At 40.9% G+C, this 23,569-nt stretch overlaps 1 protein-coding gene across 9 annotated transcripts in view; it reads left to right on the forward strand.

The window, feature by feature from the left end:
* cdkl5 (cyclin dependent kinase like 5) overlaps positions 1-23,569 on the forward strand; it is a 44,184-nt gene that overhangs the window by 12,031 nt on the left and 8,584 nt on the right. For 3 of the 9 annotated variants that reach the window (XR_011521506.1, XM_015953505.3, XM_015953499.3), the window contains 16 exons: positions 7,630-7,675; positions 7,751-7,887; positions 8,180-8,300; positions 9,358-9,417; positions 11,322-11,412; positions 13,608-13,710; positions 14,307-14,393; positions 14,795-14,875; positions 14,974-15,149; positions 15,794-16,671; positions 16,824-17,164; positions 18,393-18,494; positions 18,780-18,885; positions 21,217-21,352; positions 21,831-21,936; positions 22,808-22,969. Coding sequence is in view for 8 of the 9 variants with exons in the window: in XM_015953499.3 (XP_015808985.3) it covers positions 7,630-7,675; positions 7,751-7,887; positions 8,180-8,300; positions 9,358-9,417; positions 11,322-11,412; positions 13,608-13,710; positions 14,307-14,393; positions 14,795-14,875; positions 14,974-15,149; positions 15,794-16,671; positions 16,824-17,164; positions 18,393-18,494; positions 18,780-18,885; positions 21,217-21,352; positions 21,831-21,936; positions 22,808-22,969 (2,733 nt within the window). In the remaining variant the exon portion in view is untranslated. The remainder of the gene's footprint in view (positions 1-7,629; positions 7,676-7,750; positions 7,888-8,179; positions 8,301-9,357; positions 9,418-11,321; positions 11,413-13,607; positions 13,711-14,306; positions 14,394-14,794; positions 14,876-14,973; positions 15,150-15,793; positions 16,672-16,823; positions 17,165-18,392; positions 18,495-18,779; positions 18,886-21,216; positions 21,353-21,830; positions 21,937-22,807; positions 22,970-23,569) is intronic. The other 6 variants (XM_015953500.3, XM_015953502.3, XM_015953501.3 and 3 more) reach the window with 6 other exon arrangements.

Consider the following 23,569-nt stretch of genomic DNA (forward strand, 5'->3'; position numbering starts at 1 on the left):
AACATTATGAAATCCTGCAGCATTATCTCTTCTATTGCTTTGTTTTCACACAGAACAAGACCGCCCACACGCACACACGTGCGCACGCACACGCACGCACACTCACACACACACACACACACACACACACACACACACGTGCACACACACTGCCTGAAGCACAGAATACGGAATGCAGAATATCAGCAGGGGGACAGATTGAGACAGAATGTCATGCGTCTGTGACAGTGTGTGTCCTGTCACTGTGACCCGAATGATCATGCACCCTGGCTATTTGTACAAGGGAGATTTCCATTTGGCTGACTGGGTAGTATGCATGACTTTCACCGGGGAGTCTGGGGATTGAATCCCGATTGGACCATTTGTTTTATATCCACCACAGATCTCTCTGAATAAATCACAACATTGACGGCTTCAGCAACGCTGTGCCACTCCGTGGATTTTCTCTTATTTGTTTTGCAAAAGCACTTCCTTTCATTTCTCCACCTCGCCCACAAGTACCTCAATTTCTGCTTCTGTGAAATTGCGCTTCCTTGATCTGCCTTGATCTACGGTCGCCATGTCATTGGCGGAGCGCTGCAACAGCCGGCTTATGTATATGCATGAGATCCACAAGGCACTTTGCATTGACAGTATGGCAGTGAGTGGGCGTGGTGAGGGTGGGATGTGACTAAAAAGCAGCTGAGAACCTTTCTCGTTAGTCTCCGATTTATGAAGCGGATATTGCGTGCAGCTGTGCATACTCCATGTTTTATAGATCACAAACCTACTTGGCATAAGTACATTTCTTTTGCTGAGCTTAAGTACGGTTTTAGTAAGGATTCTACGCAATGTTTGATAAATGAGACCCCAGGTCTGTTTTTTTTACAGATGATGTGTTCCTGTTGGCTTCGAGTGTGGCCCCAGCTTTTGCTGGTGCGGTTCACAACCGAGTATGAAACAGCTGGGATGAGAATCAGCTCCTCTAAATCTGAGACCATGGTTGTCACGTTAGGTGGAGTTTTGGACCCAAAATGCTGTCTTACCTAGGAATGGCCCAGAGAGCGAGTAGTTACAAAAATAAAATCCTTTTATTAGGAGCAGTGAAGGAAGTCCATAGGCTCAGGCAAAATACTGGAACCACCAAAAAATCAAAGCACTCATAGAAGGCTAAACTAGAAACTAAAGACTGGAAACAAAGGAGGCAACAGGTAATGTTGACAGAAACTTACACACACAACAAACCGACAAACACCAGGGCTTAAATACACAGAGGGAGGTGATCGGGGGGACAGGGAGCAGGTGTGTTGGAGTGTACGCCAATGGGAAACAGGTGAGGCTAGTTAACTGAGTGGGGAAGCAAAACTAGCTAAGCATAAACTGAAGGACTGGGAAGACAGAGAAAATAAGAGCGCTGATCATTCATGCGCTCCGCAGGCAGCTGCGTCCTGCATACACAGTAACATTCTCAAAGTGGCACACCCAAAAAATATATAATTAACACATGATCGTTCATGTCCGTTCATATTCTCTGGCATTTTCTGTCATTGATTCATGCCTGACACTCTGTTGCTGCAGTGCTCATCACCTGTGTACCGGTTACTTCAGTTCACTGGCATAGCCGCAGTGAACACACAATATTCTTGTGGTTGGTAGATCCATTTGATCTGCTTAGTTAAAAATTAACTCATTAGGTGAAAAAGTAGGAAGTCCGTCTGCATTTTTTTGGAGGACTGAGAGGAGATGCAGAAAGAAAAGACACAGACAGGACAGGAAAATAGTCAAATAAAAAACAAGAAAACAAAACAAAATTCATGAAAATGAAAGTTTAGGTAGATTCATCCCACTACCCGTTTTGCCTTTATTAAGTAAAAAATTATAAGCATGTAATATTTAATTATTTGATACAATTCAAATCACCTTCAAAACTCTGTTCCACGCCCAGGGCTGTATCAAGGCATTTTGGGGGCCAAAGCAAAATAGACCCCTGCCAGGTATTTGAAGTTACGGTGCTATTTGTTTTTATAAAATACTTTTTTATATTTGCTGTTCCAAAAGTGAAGAATTTATGTTATTTATTACTTGATGTTCAGGCTACCTCACAGAAGTGCTCTGTTTGTTAACTGAGTTGTTAAATGTTAAAATAAAGTTAATTAAATAAAAAGTAAAGACCATCCTGGATCTGTTGCTTTGCTTTCTTTATTCTTTTATTATGTATCGAAGGAGTCGGCTCGGGACTTGGTATTGGCAGATTCTCAAAATTAAATGACTCGGACTCAGACTCGAGGGCAGAAAAACCTGATCAGGACGTCCCTAGTTTAAATATCTTGAGGTCTTGTTGACAGTTGAGGGAAAGATGGAGTGTGATATCGATAGGCAGATTGGTGTTACGTCTGCAGTGATGTGGTGTTGTACCAGTCATCGTGAAGATAGAAAGAAAACATTTTTTATATAGAGATAATTATAAGATAAAAATCATGAGGCGCTTCACATAAACAAAAAAGGATTAAAGTACAAAAAAGCTTTAAAAAATAAACGATCAAAAATGTGTTCAAAATGAGAAAAAATACAATCAAATTGTGATTAAAAATGTATAATAATGTAAGGAAAGGGAGAGAGAAAAGTAATAGGAAAGAGGGAAATCAATGGATCTCGGAAAAGACGGAATAAGTAGAAAGAGCAGAATAAGGAAACAGATGGAGATGAAGGTCACGCCAAAGCCAGCTTGAACAAGTGAGTCTTCAGCTGCTTTTTAAAGAAGACCACTGAGTCCACTGATCTCAGGCTCAGGGGGAGAGAGGTCCAGAGTCTGGGGGCCACAGCAGCAAATGATCTGTCACCTTTGGTCTTTAGCCTGGTGCTGCACAACCAGTAGGCTTTGATCACTGGACCTCAGGGACCTGCTGGGGGTGGAGGGACTGAGAAGATCCCCAATGTAAGATGGTGCTTGTCCATGTAAGGCCCTATAGACCAGAACCAGGATCTTGAAATGAACCCTGAAGTTAACTGGCAGCGAATGAAGCTGGAGGAGAAGTGGGATGATCTGGGTGTGTTTGGAGGACTTGGTCAGAAGCCGAGCACAAGCATTCTGAACCACCTGCAGACAGTTCAGGGAGGTTCTGCTCAGACACGTAAAAAGAGAGTTACAGTAATCTAAGCGTGAGGAGATGAAGGTGTGGAGAACTGTCTCAAGTCCAGAGCAGGACAGAATGGGACTCAGCTTAGCAATGTTCCTGAGATGGAAGAAGGAAGAGTGAACAAGAGAACTGACATGAGAATCCAGGGTGAGAGCTGGGTCAAAGGTCACGCCAAGATTCCTGACTGAAGGTTTGTTGTGAGAAGCAAGCAGACCAAGAGAGTCTCTGACTTTGGGAACCAGCTTGTCTGGGGCACAGATGAGGATCTCAGTCTTATCTTCATTCAGCTGTAGAAAGCTCTCAGCCATCCAGATTTTGATAGAGTCTAAGCAGGTGTGTAACAGCTGCAGCTTAGACATCTCATGGGGCTTAAAGGAGATGTACAGTTGGATGTCATCTGCATAAAGATGGTAGGAGATTCCTTTAAAGGAGCTCAGGATGTGCTGAAGAGGAAGCAGATAGAGGAGGAAGAGTGGAGGCCCCAGCCCAGAACCTTGTGGGACACCGTGGGTGAGGGACTTGGTGGAGGACCAAAACTCAGAGACAGCCAAAGGGAAGGAACACTCAGACAGATAAGAGGAAAACCACTCCAAAACAGATCCTGATAGGCCTACCCAGTCTCTCAGCCTCTCCAGTAGCAGGTGATGGTCAACAGTGTCAAAGGCTGAAGTCAGGTCCAGCAGGACCAGAACAGAACAGTCCCCTGCATCACTGTGATTCAGAAGGTCATTAGAGACCCTAAGAAGAGCTGTTTCAGTAGAATGAGCTCTATGAAAACCTGACTGGAAACTATCATAAATGGATGGATGGATAATCAGTCGCTGAGCGTTTAATGCAGGCTGAACAATTCTCCTGCATTAGCTTCTGATAGAAAATAGAAGAAAATGTAGGATGTGACAAGCCTGATCGATCTACATCACACTGTCTCTCAGCGTTCATGGACTCGCCCATCTTAACTCACGACAGGGAAGGCTGTTGTTGGTTTAGCGTCAACAGAGGAAACAGCAGAGAACATCTCGACTAGTGGAGCTTACCGTTAGCATTAGCAACTCCACACAGCAGAACTCCTTCAGGCTTGTGTTATTTGTGGAGATAAAACATCAACACTGCAGAGCGAACAGAATCAGTGGTAGAGTCACGTTGCTGTTATCCAGTCAGAGGCGAGGTGTCCAAATTTTAGAAAATAAAACTCCAGATTTTGTCGTGTTAAGCTCAACTCTGATGTGCCAGTCTTCTAGGGCTTTTTTCCCCCTGAGTACAACTTACAAGGCGTACATTCCTACTAGAGACCACCGCAAATGTATTGATTAAATGATCCACACCTTTAAATCTCTGCATGTCTTTTGGTGCTTTATTTATTATAAAGAGCAGCAAAGTATTCAAACTGAGGGAAAATTGATTACAAGGAAGGGCTTGTTTTCTAGTTGATTTGCTTTGACTGCATGGTATTTTTTCACATGTTCAAGAACTGTGTGTTGGCAAGCTGAGATGTTATGATTCATGTTTCTTTGCAGAGGGGTCACAGGTCACCCTAACCTCTGAAATCAAAAGAATTGTTAAATCAAAAGACAATTGTCTTTTCTCTGAATCACCAGAAAGTGACATGTGACATTTTTCCCATTTGTGTAGCAATGTCAGGGATTGAAATTTGCATGTAGAGCCAGAGCTCCAGACCATGGCGATAAAACTTTTTTAACTTTGTTACATGAGAGTAGTTATTTTTACTTTTCCCTGCTGGAAGCAGGGCAAAAGAGAAAGGGTGGCAGAAGGGAGAGAGGAGAGGCAACGGGTGCGTGCATATGTGTGTTTGACAGAGAGGAAGTGATGCAGAGGGAGCTATTGAACGCTTGGTAAATGGGTCACCCTGTTAGAAGTCTGCAGCAGACCTGGATGTGATGGAGGGAATAATAGGACTATTAACATTTTAGACTCTCTGGGCCAAAGTCCAAGAAGACGACACTGGAACTTGTGCCACTTAGATATTAATTTTATGTGTTCATTTTTTAAAATGTATATAGACCTTACAACTCCATATGTGTTTGACAGAACATTTAATTAGTCAGGCAAGTGTGTGCCAGGATTTGTTCTGCCACTTTTGTGCTAGTGTTGTATTAGCATATGTGGGTGTGTGTATGGAGGCTTATGTGTTATCTTGAATATGTGTTTTGGGAGTGACAATACCACAACTTACACTGGAGCCAGTCTCCTGGTGCAAAGTCACCTCGCCGCACCAGAGACCTCGGAGGACTTGCTAATTATGATAATTGAATATTTAGTTGAAACGTCTTTTGGTAATTTGATTAAAGAAAGTGTATTCAGAGCCTTGGATGTAAACTTTGAAATCCTTAAGGGATAAAGTCATGTTGTGGGTTTGGTCTAGGAAAAGAAATATCAACCAAACACACATGTTCTTACTTTCTAAGCTAAGTTAAAGTGAAAGTCCCACTAGTTGTCACACTGGTGTGTGGCATTTGTTCTCTGCATTTGACCCATCTTCGGGGGGAGTGGTGAGCTGCAGACACAGCTGCGTTTGGGCACCATTTGGTGGTTTAAACCCCGAATCCAACCCCTTAATGCTGAGTGTCAAGCAGGGAGGCACAGGGGCCCATCTTTGTAAGTCTTCGGTATGACCCAACCACGGATTTGAACCCATTATTTCCCAGTCTCAGGGCGCACACCGATACCACAAGGCCACTCAGCTGGTATTAGTCATAAAATTAAAAGTTAGGGTTAGTCATAAAATAATGTATCATAAAGTTTTGAGATTACAACTTTTCTTTTGATGTTCTTTTGTCGTTTCAAGAGATTTGACTAGAAGCCAAAACCAATCATCCATTGTTCAGAATGCACTATAATATCAGTGTCAGCACAATGAGGCAATAATTATGCACACATGAACTTAATGTTCATGTCTTTGGACTGTTGAAGGACAGGAGGATCTGGAGAAAAATCGCATGCTTCACAAGATTATGAGGTCCTCTCACTGAAGAATTTTATTTAAGTTTTACATTTTTTACATCTAAGCTTGTTATTAAAATCAATTTGCTTTCTGTAATGGACTGTGGCTTTTACACTTTCTGCAATGGGACTACATCAACCAAATAACAACATTGCCCGTCATAGTTATGCAGATGACACCCAGATATACCTAGCTTTATCACCTAGTGACTGTGGACAAGACTCACTCTGTCAGTGTTTGGAGCAAGTCGATGACTGGATGCAGTCAAACTTCCTCCAGTTAAACAAAGACAAGACTGAAGTTATTGTCTTTGGAAATAAGGATAGGACAATCAACTCATCTGCAAAAATGAAGGTTAATTAAATAAATGTGCCCCAACTCTAGTAACTTTTAAATCAAAATTGAAAACCTTCATGTTTTCATCAGCCTTTAAATCACTGTTCTTATACTGCACCTACTGCACTGTAACTGCTCACCCTATAACCTAAACTTTTAATTTTTAAATCTAAATTTAATTTGTGTGTATTTTAATTGCACTGTCACACTGATTTTAATATTCTTGCTATTTTTACTAATTGGAAAGCACATTGAATTGCCTCTGTGTGTGAAATGTGCTATATAAATAAAGCTGCCTTGCCTTACATGTAATGTAATTTGTGCATCAGGCAATGGTTCCTGCTTTTCTCTAGTTTTTCTCTATAACAAGCCATAGTATAACACAGTCATGGTTTGTTTTTCTCTATGAAAAATGCAAACATTACTTAGTGGTTCTGATTAAAACGTTCACTATTCATGGACATTTTTAGGTTTTTTAACTTATTAGTGGCTCCAAAGGGCAGGCCTTGGAGGTCAAAGGCATAACACTTAAAAGTAAACCCTATCAACTCATTGCAACATTCTAATATTTTCTTTTTTATCTTATTAACACAAGTTTACAGTCAGGTCCTTTTCTACTAGAGCTGCAAGTCCTTATCATCAAATCTGTTTTGCATCTGAACCAGCAGATCTCCGAGTGGACATCTTTGTATCTAACACCCTTGTGAAACAATTGTCTTGTGTAAACAAGAGCAGTGGCGGTGACATGCAGCTCTTGACTGCGTCGTCTCCTGCAGTGCTTCAGCTGGCTGTGTTGTCTGACCTTCTTTAGACAAAAGGACAAAAGAGAGCAGCCGAGGACACTGAACTGTGTGATGTAATTCCCTCTGGCTCGTCGTCTTCACCCGCCGCAGCCCGACAGTTTTATGGATCACAGAAAATACAGTTCTCTCTTTAAAGCTAATGACTTGAGCACTCAATGTGATGATGGTAAACATTTTAATCTAATTGAAGAGAGCTTTGGATGTTTGTGATAGTATTGGTTTCAAAAATCAAATGTGTCCGAATGTTGGGGGTTTGTCTCATCAAATTCTTAACTATATGTGAGTTATTTAGTGAGTTGGTTATTTTTTTATTATTTTTTAAATTCATGTTCAGGGGTGATTGTCTGCTTTTGATTTACTCAGTAAGATCTAGTTCTGGGGCTCAACAAACATTCTTGGTTTTGTCTCTTCACAGGACACCAATGAGCTGGTGGCCATTAAGAAATTCAAGGACAGTGAAGGTGAGTGAAAAATAAAAAAGATATACAGAATGTTCTGATGCTTTGACTGTCACTCCAACCTTTCCACTCACACAGAAAATGAGGAGGTCAAGGAGACGACTCTTCGGGAGCTGAAGATGCTTCGGACGCTGAAGCAAGACAACATTGTAGAGCTGAAGGAGGCTTTTCGTAGGAGGGGCAAGCTCTACCTGGTCTTTGAATACGTGGAGAGGGTCAGCATGAAGATGCTTCAGCTTTCACATATACGGTTTCTGCATGCTGCTGCATCTAGTCTACTTTAAAGTTGTAGGATGTTGACTCCTCAGTTAAACAGAAAAAAAGAGTCACCATAGCAACAGGGAAACTGTGAGTAACGGCATTCCCCACTGTGTTGCCAGGGTATCCAACCAAATGTTTATTTTATGAAAGCTACAGCAGCAGTTGTCTATGTGTAATTTAATGGACGGATGGAGCACACGTTGCTGACTTTCTGCTCAAACTTTTACATTTTGTGTGGTTTGGCAGAATATGCTGGAGCTGTTGGAGGAGTTTCCCAATGGTGCACCACCAGATAAAGTTTGCAGCTATATATTCCAGCTCATCAAGGCCATCAACTGGTGTCACAAGAATGAAATAGTACACAGAGGTGAATATTTGCCTTTATCTCTTCGTTGTTAGGCAAAACCTCAAAACTAACCTTCTAGTAAGTAATTAAGTAGTGAAGTTTTTTTCTCTAGCTCTTATCACAGAAAGAAAAAGCACAAAGTGATTCATAAAGATCAACCAAAAAGATTCATACAATGATCATTAATCAAACTACAAACATATCATCAAACAAATGAAAGATAATTTGTCATTGTACAGATTTTAAAAAGCTTTCTAGAAATCAGTCTTGTGTGCTCTCCAACCCTGAGGTCTCATATTCATCATGTTTTAGTTGTTTCCCTGCTCCATCACACCTGCTCAATGGTTGAATCACCTGTTCAGCAGGTCATGCCTGTTAATCACCACTGAATCAAAATAGGCGTGTTGGAGCAGGGAAACGACTAAAATATGCTGGAAATGAGATTTCCAGGACCATGAATGGAGAGCAGCCCAAAACAGCACATAAAAGGTCATTTTCCTAACATTTTAAAGAGTGCAAAGCTCTCTCACCAATTAAACGAATAAATAAAACTCATTAGAAACATTTCACTTAGTTGGGAATCTTCAAAATAAAGAACATTTAGCCAAACCAGAGAAGACCCATGGAAGGATAATTTCCAGCATAATTTTTCTTCATAAATACATTTGTTCAGGTTTTATTCTTATAAGACGGATAAGTGTGAATTCAGATATTGTACTCAAACTGCTTATCTTCTTACATTAAATACATTTTTAAAACTAACATAACATTCACTTTGAGTTTCATATGGCGTTGCTGCTGGATAATCTTGTAGAATGGCTCATACAACACACATCCAAATGTACTTGAATCATTTTTAAAATGCTTCATTCATGCATACCTTTAGAGGAACCTATCAACACTGTTAGAACGTTTTCTGATTACACTTGTAATAGCAGAAAAATGTCAGAGTGGTCACTATTATTTATTTTTTTAAATATTCTGGCCAAAGGTTGTGTGCTGCTCTGTCATTCTCCCTCCCCATGGACTTCATTTATTTTATTTGATAGGTGAGTGTAACAAATCATCTCATTTCCAGACATCAAGCCAGAAAACCTTCTCATCGGTTCTAATGACATTCTCAAACTCTGCGACTTTGGTGAGTTTTCAGATGGTCTTTTTTTCCCCTATTTTCCGTTACCTGAAAGTGTCTTGTGTAAATTGTGTTGGAAGCAGAAAGTCTACATGTCCTTTGAATGAATCATAGCTGCTTTTTTATTGGAAATGTTTCATGGAAAGAATAGTTTACCCATTCATCAGTGGCGGCCCCAAGGGGTGGCCAGGGGGGACCAGGGCCACCCCACTGGCCACACCAAACAAGGCCAATAGGCATGTTTCCATTACCAGTACTCGAGGGTAGTTCCTGGGATGGGGAACTTGACCAGGAAATAGGATGTCCCAGTCCTCTCAGCTGTTGTGTCTCCATTCAAATTCAGACCTTTCAGAACTTGCATAGACGTCAGCATATCACGACTGCTTTGGCAGTGAGTGAAGCCACTGATCAGCCTCAAAAAGCGCCCAAAGTAACATTAGTAATTTTAAAAGCATTCATTTTATAGAAGTATATCATAATTTAATTCATTCAGTGGACAAGAGCAGCTCTGAATTTTGTGAGACAAACCCCGTTAATTAAGTCTGAGGGGGAATTTCCTCATTTTTTTTCCAACAGCTGTGGGGGAATTCCACCGAGTTTTTCGGTGACGGGGGTTAGATTTTAAATGCGATCAGTGCTTATTTTTATTTGCTTTCATTCTGCTTCACCAGCTACTCTTCTAATTTTACTACTGCGAGTTTTTTTGGATGTCCGCTGATGTCATTTCCTACTGAGTTACAACCAATCAGCGTGAGTTAACTGGAGGTTCCACTCAGCTACTCCACCGGGCCGTTCGGAGTACCTACTCCAGAGCAGGTACCAGAAGGTTCCTGAAAACGGCCCGAAAAACGGCCGTTCGGATGGCCCGATCGGGTGGAGACACGCGCATGTTCCTGTAAATCTACCCTGAAGTTCTTGTAGTGGAAACGCGCCTAATGTTGTTTAATGAATCATATTGATGTTCACACATTTTATAAATTCATATTATTTAATCAGACATAAAGTCCAGTAAAAATCTACTATTAAAGAGTAAATAAATATTCAAATTTTAAAAAGTATATATGTCCATGCTGCTCCCCATTTTGAAAATAAAAGTAAGTGTCTATAGTTTTTGTGGATGTTAATGAGAAAAATTGAGGCAAGCGTGTTGGATGCATATAGCAAAACTCTCCCAGAGTTTCCACACGGACCTATTAGGTTTGCCACCCCCAAAATTTTCTGTAGCCCTTTCTGACCACCCCTATAAAATTTCCTGGGGGCGCCACTGCTATTCATTGGAGTTCTTGTCTTAACATGATTTCTTGAGGTTATTTTATTGTGAAAAAACGCCTTTCATTTGCCACCTAGTACATTGTGTGTCATAGGGATTAATTCTGCCCCTGACAATCCTTTCATGAAACACCCTGATGCTTGTTGTTGCTATTAATCTGCTAGATCTTTATACCATGAAAGCACATTATTTGTCCATGAAACACATCTGAAGACTATGTAAAGGGCTCACTTTTGCCCTTTACAGTGTTCTAGGTGTGTACTTTTTACATTTGGATGACTGTTTGCAAAAATCACACGGTCAGTTAACGCTGAATAATTGGCTAATGGCATCCCACTGAGTCAGCTAGGGTGAGATTTGTTTCTTATTCACTGTTGGAGCTGGCATTCTCTTTATTGTGACTTTTTCTTGCTTAAAATGGACTTTCTGTGCTCCAGTTATCTAAAGCCGAGTCTCAGACTGCCCGCAGTGACATAACTAATTAGTCTGGCCACACAGCTGAGATTGCCATGTTGTCACTGCAGCTATCCAAATCGTTTGAGTGTAATGTTCTGCCATTTTATCAGTTGGTCGTTTATTCGTTGCTGCCGGTAAAATTAAATCTGGTTGATATATTGATTTCCATGTTCCTCTGGCTCAGGTTTTGCTCGTAACCTGTCTGAAGGAACAGATGCCAACTACACGGAGTACGTTGCTACAAGGTGGTACCGCTCTCCTGAGCTGCTGCTGGGGTGAGTTTGTGTGTGCATGAGTTTATCTGTCAGAACTTTAATGAGAAACAGGAAAGGAAGAACATTTTTGGGCTGATTCCTGTCAAATATTCCTAAAGCACAAGTTATTTTGCAGTGCTTCTGTAAATGGTGTGAAAGGGAGACGTGATCTGCTGTTTTATCTCATGACGCAGAAATGCCCCAATCCAGTCGCAGAGTCTACTCTTTAACATTTACGTTTTGTAACTCTAGCCCTTTTGCACTAAGAGTAAAAATAGTGACATCAAATGCTGAGTTTTTATAATAATAACAGAGAAACTATAAATAACTCATGCTCTACTAATTATAAACTGGTATCAAAGGTCCCAAATGTGTCATGCTCTTAATTTGAATAGACACGGATGAAATTTAAAATTATTTATTGTGATTCAGCTATGCTGCTGTGAAAGTTACTGATGACCACATAATCAGATCCTTTTATAAGGTTTTCATTTATGCGTCTTTAAAGACCAAGTTCATTGAGAAATTTTTATTACTTGTTATTTTTGAAATATGATTGGCCACTCTGAGATTAACATGCAGACTAAATATGAAAGTAGTCTTTTACCACATTTTCCTGCATTCACCTTGGCTCGCCACAGGACAGGCTGTTGTTGGTTCAGCTTCCAGCGGAGAACAGAGTTGTTAGAAGCTAACAGCATTAGCAACTCCACAACCCGGCCAAACTCCTTCAGGCTTGTGTTGTTTGTGGAGATTAAACATCGACATTGCAAAGCAAATGAAGTCAGAGGTAGAGTTGCGTTGTTGTTTGTCAATCAGAGGTGAGATGCCTAAATATCAAGAAAGAATACCCCAAATCCTGTCGTCTTCTGCTCCCCTCTCCTTTAGCGTGTTTCTAGTTCCTCACAAGGCATTCATTTATACAAAAGACTATTGCAAATGTGCTGCAAAATCGAATTAACTTGGTCTTTAAGTTCCATTTAAAACAGGATCGGCAGACCTCTTGCTGAATTGGGTGATATAATAAGATTCTACAAGAACGCTTTTTTCTTTTGGATGCAAATCCAAGTAATTATATTATTTATAAAATGTTTACATCCAGCACAGCTTTATGTTTCTCCTAAGTATCATGGGTTAAATGTACCTAAATCTGTTATGGGACTAGAGCAAGGTTAGAATAGAAATGCCCTTATTGTCCCACATGGGGAAATGCAGGTGCGCCAGCTGCAAGCTACAAGTTGGTGTAATAATTAAAACTGTATGTTAAAGAGTGCACCTGATGGATATTTAGAATAATACTCATAGAAAATATAATAATCTGTTCATTAGAAGAATGCACGTTTAATCGAAACCAAAAGACTTGACCAGGTCATGACCTGTAGTTCATTCCTGAGCAGTTCATCTGTGGAAATAAGGTCAAATGCACTTACTAAAGCCTAGAGTGTATCAGTATATGCTGCCGAAGTGCACAGTTCAACTGACAGACCTGGCAGAAATCATTTTTAGTTAAAGTGTTTAAAGATTTCTGAAATAATTTCCTAAAAGTCATTAATTCATTGTGAAAACAGTGTTGTTTTTTATATTAGTTGGACTTCTGCACAATTTATGCAAACTGTAATTTGCACCAGATGAATTAAGACTGTGGAAAACCAGATATCAGGCTGTGATATGAGATAGCATTAACTCCCTGTATTCTGAAATCAAACATACAGGTTTTTTATACTTCTGGTGCTTTTGGTGCATCAAATGTTCACCCTGGTTAGTAGACAGCTGAACGTCGTGTAGCCTCGGTGCTGCAGCTTGATTTAGTAAATGCCCTGGAACATTTACTAAGACAGTGTTTAAATGCCTCCCACTCAAACACTCTCTCCCTCCAACACCAGCCCTCCTTTGCTTCTCTGCTGCCAGAACTCTCACCATTTCTCACCAGGCTCTTGGTTCTCTCAGAAATGACCATCTTCTTCCTGAGCATTTTCATAAAACCTATTGTTTTATTTCAGTCCTTATCTCTTCCTCTTCATTATCACCTGAACAATTAATTAACACGGTTTTGTAAGTTGCAGACATTCCTTTGAAATGTATTTCTGCAGATATAATTTGGTAATGCGTGCGTGCGTGCGTGTGTGTGTGTGTGTGTGTGTGTGTGTGTGTGTGTGTGTGTGTGTGTGTGTGTGTGTGTGTGCGTGCGTGCGTGTGTGTGTGTTTCTGCATGTCAGTGCTCCATATGGAAAAGCTGTGGACATGTGGTCTGTGGGGTGTATCCTCGGGGAGCTGAGTGATGGACAGCCCCTGTTCCCGGGGGAAAGTGAGATTGATCAGGTTGGTAATGTAGCAGAAAATGATTAATTAGACCAAAAGAAAAAGAGAGAGAGGAACAGATTCAGATGTGAATCACGAAAGCTGGTGTTTCTTTTTTTAAAGGTTTAATGATTATGATGTTTTTAGTGAACATTCACAATACTCTCATTGAGATTTCCCATTTAATGATTTTTTTTTAATTAGATTTGGTTGATTTATTGTGTTTTGTAAACAGTTTATTTGTTTGTTATTCTTTTAGATAAAAAAGAGTTTAGGTCTACAATGAACACAAATCTGTGTTATAGTAATACATATAGTTATTTATTTCAACATGAGTAAAAAGTCTCTAGATTAACAATTTAAAAATATATAAAAGATTTATTAATTAATAAAACACATGGACCATTTAGCATTTACATAAATTAAACTTCTTATTTAAAAAAATAACAGGAAAAAATTTTTCTGCAAAAAATGAAAACACACATTTTGGAGATGTTACAGATGAAATCAGCTCTGTCCAAGATCAGAACACTTAAAGTTCTCTATTTCAAATGTTCAATGATTATTCTAGGCCCTGCGCTAAAATGGTTTAATGGGATACTTTGTTTTACTTCTAGCTCTTCACCATTCAGAAGGTTTTGGGGCCGCTTCCTGCAGAACAGATGAAACTCTTTTACAACAACCCGCGATTTCATGGAATCCGGGTAGGAAACAGGTTTCTCCTCCTTTCTTCTCGTCACTCTCCTCTCTGCTTTTGCATCTCTTCTTTCTCGGCTCGGTCTCCTTCCATCTCCTTCCTTTGTGGCAGTGTTCCCAGCACCATGACTGAGTGGATTGCTATGACTCATGAGATAGGTTGGTGTTCAGCTTAGCAGCGAGAAAAAATGTCCCAGAAGGCTCAGCGAGGTGTGTGTGTGTGTGTGTGTGTGTGTGTGTGTGTGTGTGTGTGTGTGTGTGTGTGTGTGTGTGTGTGTTGTTTAGTGTGATCTGTGTGATTTCAACTTTTTACCAGCACAACTTCTTCTGTATGTTATGAATCCATATAGTAATCTTAAAAAATAGCCGAAGACGGAAGCAAATTAGAATCTGTTTGTTTGTGTCCCAGTTTCCCTCAGTTACTCATCCCCAGACTTTGGAAAGAAGGTACCAATGCATTATGAGTGGCTTAATGTTGGATTTGATGAAGGTAAAATGCTCATTTGTGGAAAAACTTTAAATTTTTCTGTTGGAAAATGGAGCCACTGAAGTACCTAAAACATATTTTACTTTGTCCTTTTCTATCAGAGTATGTTGCTGTTGAACCCTACTGAGCGTTTCTTAACTGAGCAGAGTTTAAACCATCCGGTGTTTCAGCCTTTGAGGCAGGTAGAACGGGAGAAGTCGTCTCCGGCATCGCCAAACCCGCCACGCTCCTCCAAGAGGAAAACACACCACCACGGAGAGAACACAGTTCCTACAAGGTCTGGCCACCGTTTAATATCCAATAAGTGTTATTTTCCTGTAACTACTTACAACACACACATGTTTTGTAACATGACAAGCTTATAAAATTACTACCTTCTACATGAAACATTCAAAAAGGAGGACAGAGTTAAATGGTGAACTGGTTTGAGAAATACTTTTTTCAACCAAAATGTACTGAAATTCCTTTATTTTTCTATTTTATACTTTACAACCATTTATTTAAAAATAGTTTGAAGTAAATATATTTCTTATTCAGAATGCATGAGTTATGTTCTGGCAAAACAAATAAACAAGGTAAAACTAAACAAAACTGCTAGAGATCAGGATGTAGATCTTTTTAGTCCTATTTCTGCCTGATGTCATAAATGTTTTTTTGTATAATTTCTTAATCTTTTTGTACTTTTTGTTTCTGCTTTTAGTTTTTGAAGTTGTCTTTGTGCTAATGTGCAGAGCTTTGTATGTTTCTATTTTAACATTTACTTTATGAACTCATTTCAGTAAACCCTGCCACTTTTCAAATTCGACTCAAACACATTTTTAAAGGGCTTTGGTGACGGCATCATCATTTTGGGAATATTTGTGAGAATATGTGGATTTTAGGATGAGGAATAATTCACTCCCTCTTCTGCTGACTCTCTAGAAGTCACACTAAGAGCTCCAGTCGCCGCTCCACCAGCAAAGAGTGTTCCAGCCTCCCTCGCCACGGGGACCTCCATCACCTCAGCAATGAGAGTTTCCTGAATGGCAACAAACCAGCTCCGTCGAGTTTAAGTCCTACGCTCCACCCAAAGGGCCAGTATCTATCCCAGACCCTGAATCGTTCTGCCTCTTCTAGCAAAGACCTGGCTAACAACAACCTGCCACACCTTCTCAGTCCCAAAGAGCCAAAAAGCAAGACAGAGTTTGATTTTAACCTGGGACCCTCCGCAAAGCTGTCAGATCAGGGACACGGAGCAAAATATGGCCACAGCAAACCGAGCTCCTCTCGCTCTCAGCAGCAGCAGCAACAGCTGCAACAGCAGCAGCAACAGCTGCAACAGCAGCAGCAGCAGCAGCAGGCCGGGCGCCATAACTTCCTGGAAAATAAAACCAACACACTGCAGTCTGGTGCAGAGAAGCAACATGGCCGCCATGCCCACAGTATGGCAGACTCTGCTCATGGGTCCATGTCCTCATCCTCTAAAAGTTCAGCCTCTTACCTTAGCCTGTCCAAGAGCCACAGTGGTCTTAGTGATGCCAAATCTGTGGGGAATCTCAGCGATGGCCGACTTCACCCAGATGACCCAAATGCCAACACAGCTGCTGTTGCTGCACCAAGTGCCCGATACTTCCCCGCCAGCTGTTTAGAGCTCAACGCTCCTTCAGGTCCCCCCGGACCCCCTGGCAGCCCCTCTACTCGGCACAGTGACCGGTCTGGGCACAGCCCCGCTTCTCGTAGCAGCGGAAACGTCCGCATGGAGAGCAGCACGCTGGACTCCTCATCCAGGCACAAATCCAGGCATAAACCCTTGGCACCAGGTAAGTGCACAAGTTCGTTTTTCTAATTTCTGTTGCATAAATGACCCATCCTTCTCACGGGGACAGACGTTTTCGGCCCAAAACATACACATCAACACAAAGCCTAAAACGCACAGCAAACACCACCACTGACTTATAGTTTCTTTCTCTAGAAGATGCTGGAGCTCCTGAGCTCTTAGACCCAGGTGGACCAGGGATGCCCAACACTCACACTCTTCCTTCTCCACATGAGTCTTATCACTATGGCCTGGGCTACACCTCCCCCTTCTCCTCCCAGCAACGACCTCAGCGCCACTCCATGTACGTGAGACGGGAACGCCACCGACCTCATGGGGTTGAAGGTGGCATGACGGGTTTGCCTCCTCCTGGGCAGACGATACCAACACGAGCCAGTAGCCTCCAGCTCCTCTCCCCTCAGCTGCCACATCGGACCACCCTGACTGGACATTCAGTCAGCTCGTCAAGAGAAGACTGCACTGATGACATGGCGAGGGTCAGTGACCGAATGCCCTGTGTGTTCAGGTCCACATGGATTCATCATGTCATCTGGATGTTTTGTTTGTGGCATCAGGCACTTTGAAAGATGTTACGGGATGGGAACTCAATAATCCATAAGTTACAAAACACTAGGGATATTTTACAACCTTTTTATATTTTTAATAACTTTCTTGAGCCAGTATGTGCTAAAATTACCCTTTACAGGGTTATGAGAGGCCACCCAGTCCCTATCACCTCCTGTGGCCAGAATATCCCACTTGCAACTTCAGAGTGGTGGGCTGATCTCTTCGGACTTGAGCTGGCATACCTGGTGCTGCAGTCTGCTTCCAGCACGGTTCCTGCATGTTTTAGATCATAAACACAGCTGAGTTATTTAATTTAGTGATGAACCGCTCCTGTAGACACTAAGGAAGGCTGGGGAGCCGTTTCAGCTGTTAGATTAAGGTGTTAAAAAGAAGAACATAGTGAGGAGATGAGTTTTGCTGTTTGTTCTACAAACGGACACTAGGGGATGCTGAAAGCAAGCCAAAACTGCCTGGTTCAACTTTAAAAATGCAACAAAATCTAAATCTCTCATTTGATTTTGTTTTAGCTGATGCAAAATAGATTTTTCATAGAATTTTTTTCTTTAATGATCGCATTGTGTAACAACTAGGTCTATAATAATAATAATGCAGTAAGATGCGCAGTAAAGTGGCTTTCATATGTAAGTGTGTGTATATTTACCTCTTTGAAAACATGGTTTATTCAATATAGGTACGATCGCTGCGTTGTTTAACTTTGAGCTGTCTATATCGGCTATTACCCTTTTTTAATCCGTTAAATGTGAATCATCCTTCGAAAAGAAACGTGACTTGGCTGCACATGTGAGGTTTTAAAAAACCTTTCCAAAATCTGACTACAACTAAAATGCACAGCTGCCTGCAATCAGTCACTGTTGCTGCGAGCAGATGTGGCAGACGGATGGGAGAAATCACACTAATTTAATTACCTTAAAAATAACACAGCTCACTGACTAGAAATATTAAATAGTGGTGTTTTTTTAAAGGTGATTTTCTTTAATTCCTGAATATGTATGCACTAAAAATGTGTCTCCGTGTGTGTTTGTGTCTTCTGTGAGTTGTGTGTGTGTGAAGGGACTCTCACTGTAACATTTTCACTGCCTTTGCCTCATGCTGCTTCTCCAGTCTGCTTTGACCTGCACTTGTCCATCTTCTCAACAGAATGAGCAGCCCCCTAAAGACATGAACCACCCTTGCGCCCCCATCAAAGACTCTACGAGGGACACCTCAGCTGCTTTTCACACACAGCGCTCTAAAAATGAGGTCCGACCCACTGGTTTCCTCCCCACCTCCAACCCACCCAACACAAACATCTCTCCTCCAACAGCTGCTTTCTGTTTACACTCAGGCCAAAGCTCCACTGCATGTTGTCGCTGTTTTAAATGTAACCTCACTGAAAAGCTCTGCGATCGTCCTGACTGTCTTGTGCTTGCGTTTTAACACGGTCGTAGGAAAGGACATGCAGGGAACACAAGATTACGAGTCTAAAGATGCGAAAAGATAGCTTTGTGTTTACTTTTTTTTTTGCATGGTGCTTACGTTTCTCAGGTTGGAATGTATCATGATCCTCACGGTGACGATGGAGGTTCCTCCAAGGAGAACCGCATGATCTTCACTGAGTCCATGCCTCGGAGAGTTGGCAGTTTCTACAGAGGTAAGAAACAGGAATTGTGACCCTATTTCCACAGCTTTGTGTCAAACGACTGCGATTATGTTTTAGTCATGACCAAAGACTAACCAACCAATGTGACCATTTCTTACAGCTTAACAAGCAATATAATGGAGTTAGTTGTGAGGATGTTAGTAAAATGATCATACACAGTAACCAAATGTCCCCAAGACGATGGGTTTAGCAATTTAGTAAACAAACAGTGGACTGCTTGAATTTTATTTTATTTATTTTTACTGAGTCTTAGTTGTTGTCCCAAAATTTAGGTCATTAATTGTAAAACTGACTGAGTAAGAGCCATTTTTTTAGTTTGTTTTTTCTGAATTCTCTGAAATCAGTTGGATGTGGATGCCATTTTTAATTAGGTTGGCTTCATAAGTGTTATGTGTAGTCTGCATTAAATGTCATATCCCACGCTACAGCTCACCAGCAACTATTTGGCCAAACTGAGTAATCCCGAGGGTTTGAATGGAAAAGAAATGGATTTCCTGTCTTGCTTTTTAAAGTCCAAGTTCACTGAGAAACAGTTTTTTTTACTTGTAATTTTTTAAATATGATCTTTACTATGGGTTTAACATGCAGGGTAACATCTTAGGTGTGTTCTTGCTGTGTCTTTCTAAATCCATGCTTTCGTTCTTTTTTAAACACAGAAACAGTTTTGTTTACCTGTTTGTAGCTACGGTTTCGCCGACAGCTGCCGGCTTCTTCAGGCTGACGCTGATGGTGGCGCGTCACTTCCTTCTCCGTTTATCTGCGGGCAGCAGAGGACGTTGTCGCCCTCTACTGCCCGCTCTCCCCTCTCCGACGATGCAGTCCCATGCGTGGTCCAGCGTGTAAACTCCGTCGTCCCTGTTCATGGTCCCACATCCACGTCTCCTTATCTCGATTGCTTCCTTGATCCATCTTTTGTATTTTTGTTGTTCGGTGGTTATGATCCGTGTGCTGTCCCAGTCCATTATATGGTTTTCTCTTAAGCAATGTTCTGTTACGGCTGACTTTTTTATTGTACTTTCTGCTTCTTCTTTTGCTGCTCTTGTGTGTTTACGATTTGCCTCTTTCTCGCACTCCTTTCTGTGTTCTATTGTCCGTGTATTGAGTTGGCGTCCGGTTTCTCCTATGTATGTTTTATTGCATATTTTGCATGGGATTTCGTAGATGACTCCACATTTTTGTCCAGCTGATATTTTGTCTTTTGGGTGTACTAATCTGTTTCTAACTGTTGTGTATGGCTTTGTTGGTGTGTTTATGTTGTGTTTTTTCATTGTTGCTCTTATTTTTTCCGTTATGCCTCTGATGTATGGTAGGGTTATCACTGGTTTTGGTTCTTGTCTTTCTGGGTTCATGGTTCTTTTTTTGGGTTGTTCTTTGCTTTCTGTTTTTGTTTGTTGTTTTCCTTTGTTTATTGCCCATGTCGGGTATCTGCAGGTCTTTAAAGCGTGTTGTATGTGTTTGTCCGTAGCTACAAACAGGTAAACAAAACTGTTTCTGTGTTTAAAAAAGAACGAAAGCATGGATGCAGGGTAACTGTGAAAATAGTCTTCTACCACTATTTCCTACATTTGTGGTGACAGAAAATAAACGGTAAAACGCTTCCAATAAATTGCACACAATTAGTTTTCATGGACTCACCCATCTTGGGCCATGAAAAGGAAGGCTGCTGTTGATTTAACATCCAGGAGGGGGCAGAGCATGTCTTGTCTAGTAGAGGCTAGTCGTTAGCATTATCAACTCCACCACACAGCTGTTGTGGAGATAAATCAATTTTTGCAAAGCAAATGGGGTCAGTGGTAGAGTTGCATTGCCATTAGCCAATCAGAAGTGGGATGTGAGTAAATCAGGAAACAGGAGTCCAAGTCCTGATGTTTTCTGCTCCCCTCTCCTCCGGCTCACTCCTAGTTCATGAAACAGGAGCGCCACAAGGCATTCATTTATCCTAAAGACCACTGCAAGTGTGTGATCAAAATAAGTTATATTTCACTTCTTATTTAAAATACTTCCTCAGTTCAGAAACTGAAGGAGAATTTCAAGCTGTAATCAGACAAAATCACATTTAATGAATGAGTTGCTGTGATCTAGTGTGTCTCCGAGTCATGTGCACACCTTTAGCTAACCATCATTAAACATAAGAGATGGCTTCAGGTAACTAGTGTGTAACAGACTGCAGCCTTGACCTTTCTTCTATCTATTACAAAACCATTTGCAACTTGAAACTGATTTTCTTCAAACAGCTCACAAGTCACTTTCCCTTCAAACACAATTCCTTCAAGTCTGTAGAAACACTTGCAGTCATGCTCTCTCCTCCCTGTTTCTCTTCAGTCCCCTCCCCCAGACCGGATAACTCCTCTTCTTTCCACGAAGGTGTTGGTCAGGGTCGAGGACCAGTTGTGCCTGTTGTAGCCGGTGACCCAGGTGGCATGGCAAACCACTCCAAACGCCAGACGGCCTTTGACTGGTGAGAATGTTTCGGTTGTTATCAGCTGATCTGAGGAACCCTTCTGGACAGTTTAGTTATTCCCTGTGCAAATTGCTATTTAAAAATCACAGTTTGTTTTTATGCAAAACGTTTTGAGATGTAACTTTCTGGAGACAAAAATGTTTTCTCATAATTTTCTTTCTAAATGTGGAAATTCGTCAATGCCAAATCCTTTGTGACATTTCAGTTTCTCCATCGTTTACAGCTACTGTATATAGATTAATTTGTTTTCCCCTCAGTTGTGTTTTTCTGAGAATAAAACAAATGACTCACTGAAAGAAAATTAGTAAAGTCTCACTGCATTTTTTTTTTACTCATAAATTGTCCTTCTCTCAGCGTCTGTTTCATCTAAGGAGATTTTTATTTGTTTTGGTGCACTGCAGATTTGCAGTTTGTTGCTTTATTTAGGTTGTACCCACACACAATTATAAGAAACCTTTCCACATGTGTTCTGCAGGACTGCTGCAGAGGCGATGGTCATGAATCCTCCAGAGCCCACCAAAGAGAAGGAGAAACAAGGCTTCTTCAAAGCCATTAAAAAGAAAAAGAAGAAGACACAAATAGTAAGATCTTTGAAAACCGTTGCCTAATAAACACTAATATCTACAAGTAGAAATGCTTCTCTGCATGACTGATAGTAGCCACCAAGAATCCTCAAAGGGTAATTCTGATTTATTACAACACGGGTCAAATTGTCATATTGTCTGCAATCATTCCTAATGATGACAATAATAATAAACTCAGCAGGATGTTGGCTGGAAACACAGTGAAATGCAATCATGACAAACAATCAAATGGATTATAGAAAAGCTCCTGCACATAAAAGGGCAACCAATAAAACGACTTCCCAAATGTCTGTTTATCTGCAAATGTCAAGATTTTCACTTAACTTTAAGCTATATTTTGCTGTATTTTCAAGAAAATGTCAAAAATGAAAACAAATCTAGCTAACACACAATGACAGAGTAGCTGTTTTTGAAGAAGAGTGGGACAACGGTGAGATTAAATGATTAAAGGGTGGTTTTAAACCTCAAACAATAGAAAATATAAAACAGTTTTAGAGTCTTTTCCCCCTCAGCAGTAAAGGCGTGAGCTTTTGTTACACAATCATTCATTGGTAAAGTCATTTTTTTACATTTTTATCTATTTATTTATGTGATCAAAAACAATGTGAATCATTTCTTTAGCAAGCCTGAAGTTGGAATTAGGAAAAATTTCCTTGTTTTATACTCAGATAAAAATAATACTGTATGATCTGTAGAAAAACGGAACAAGTTTATTTTCTCCTGAGGAATAATCAAACATGTGTGCCATTTTTGATTATTGTTGATCATTTGAAGTTCCTAAGACCTGTGGATCAGCTGCTGCAGCAGTTGCTCCTGTTTTCTTGAGGCTTGTGTTGAAAGTTGTGGCTGTGCGTTTTCTGCTCCACAGACGGATATGGAGGACGGAAGGAATCCCAGCATCAAGAAAAGCCTTTTCCCCCTTTTTAGCTCTAAGAATAGCTTAAAGCACAACTCGGCTGTCAAAGTCCTCCCTGTAGTCGCCTCGCCTATGGTACAACACCAGCCTACTGCGCCCTACCCTGCCTCACCAGTAATCTAACCTCAACACTACAGCTGCATGTTAACCTACACCGCACTCATCAGGAATGAGCTGATCTGAAATCCTCTCAAACGCTCGACGTTCATTTAGTTTGAGTGGATTTCAAGCTTCTAAACAAGCTAAAAGCTTCCTGTGCATCCATTTGTCTTGCTCTAATGATGAATGTCAGACGCAGTCACCGTGGGCTCACATTGCATTGTAAGAGGCTGGTTCCATGCTGCGGTGTATGCTGTTTGTGACGCCTAAACCTTCACATCATTGTATCACATGATGATTGTGAACACATTCGGAAGTACTCAGATTAGTTTAATTAGTTCACAACTGGCTACAAAAACTGTTAAATGCTTCAGGTAACGTGACAGTTCACTTATTTAATGAGAGAAGTATTTATATAACTAAGTCAGTTTTCTTTTCTTCAAGCTCCAAGTGTGTTTTGTGGCTCCGGACATCTTGTTTTTCATGAGGAAAAACTCAGAAATGGCTCCTTTGATTGTAAAGGTTGCAGAGCCTCGCTCCAGCTCAAAATCTGCTTGTTGGCAGACTTTGTAGAAGTCCAAGAAAGGTTTTGTTGACCTGGAATGGAGTTTACTT

The sequence above is a fragment of the Nothobranchius furzeri genome, chromosome 9, assembly GCF_043380555.1.
Source record: "Nothobranchius furzeri strain GRZ-AD chromosome 9, NfurGRZ-RIMD1, whole genome shotgun sequence".
Taxonomy (NCBI): domain Eukaryota; kingdom Metazoa; phylum Chordata; class Actinopteri; order Cyprinodontiformes; family Nothobranchiidae; genus Nothobranchius; species Nothobranchius furzeri.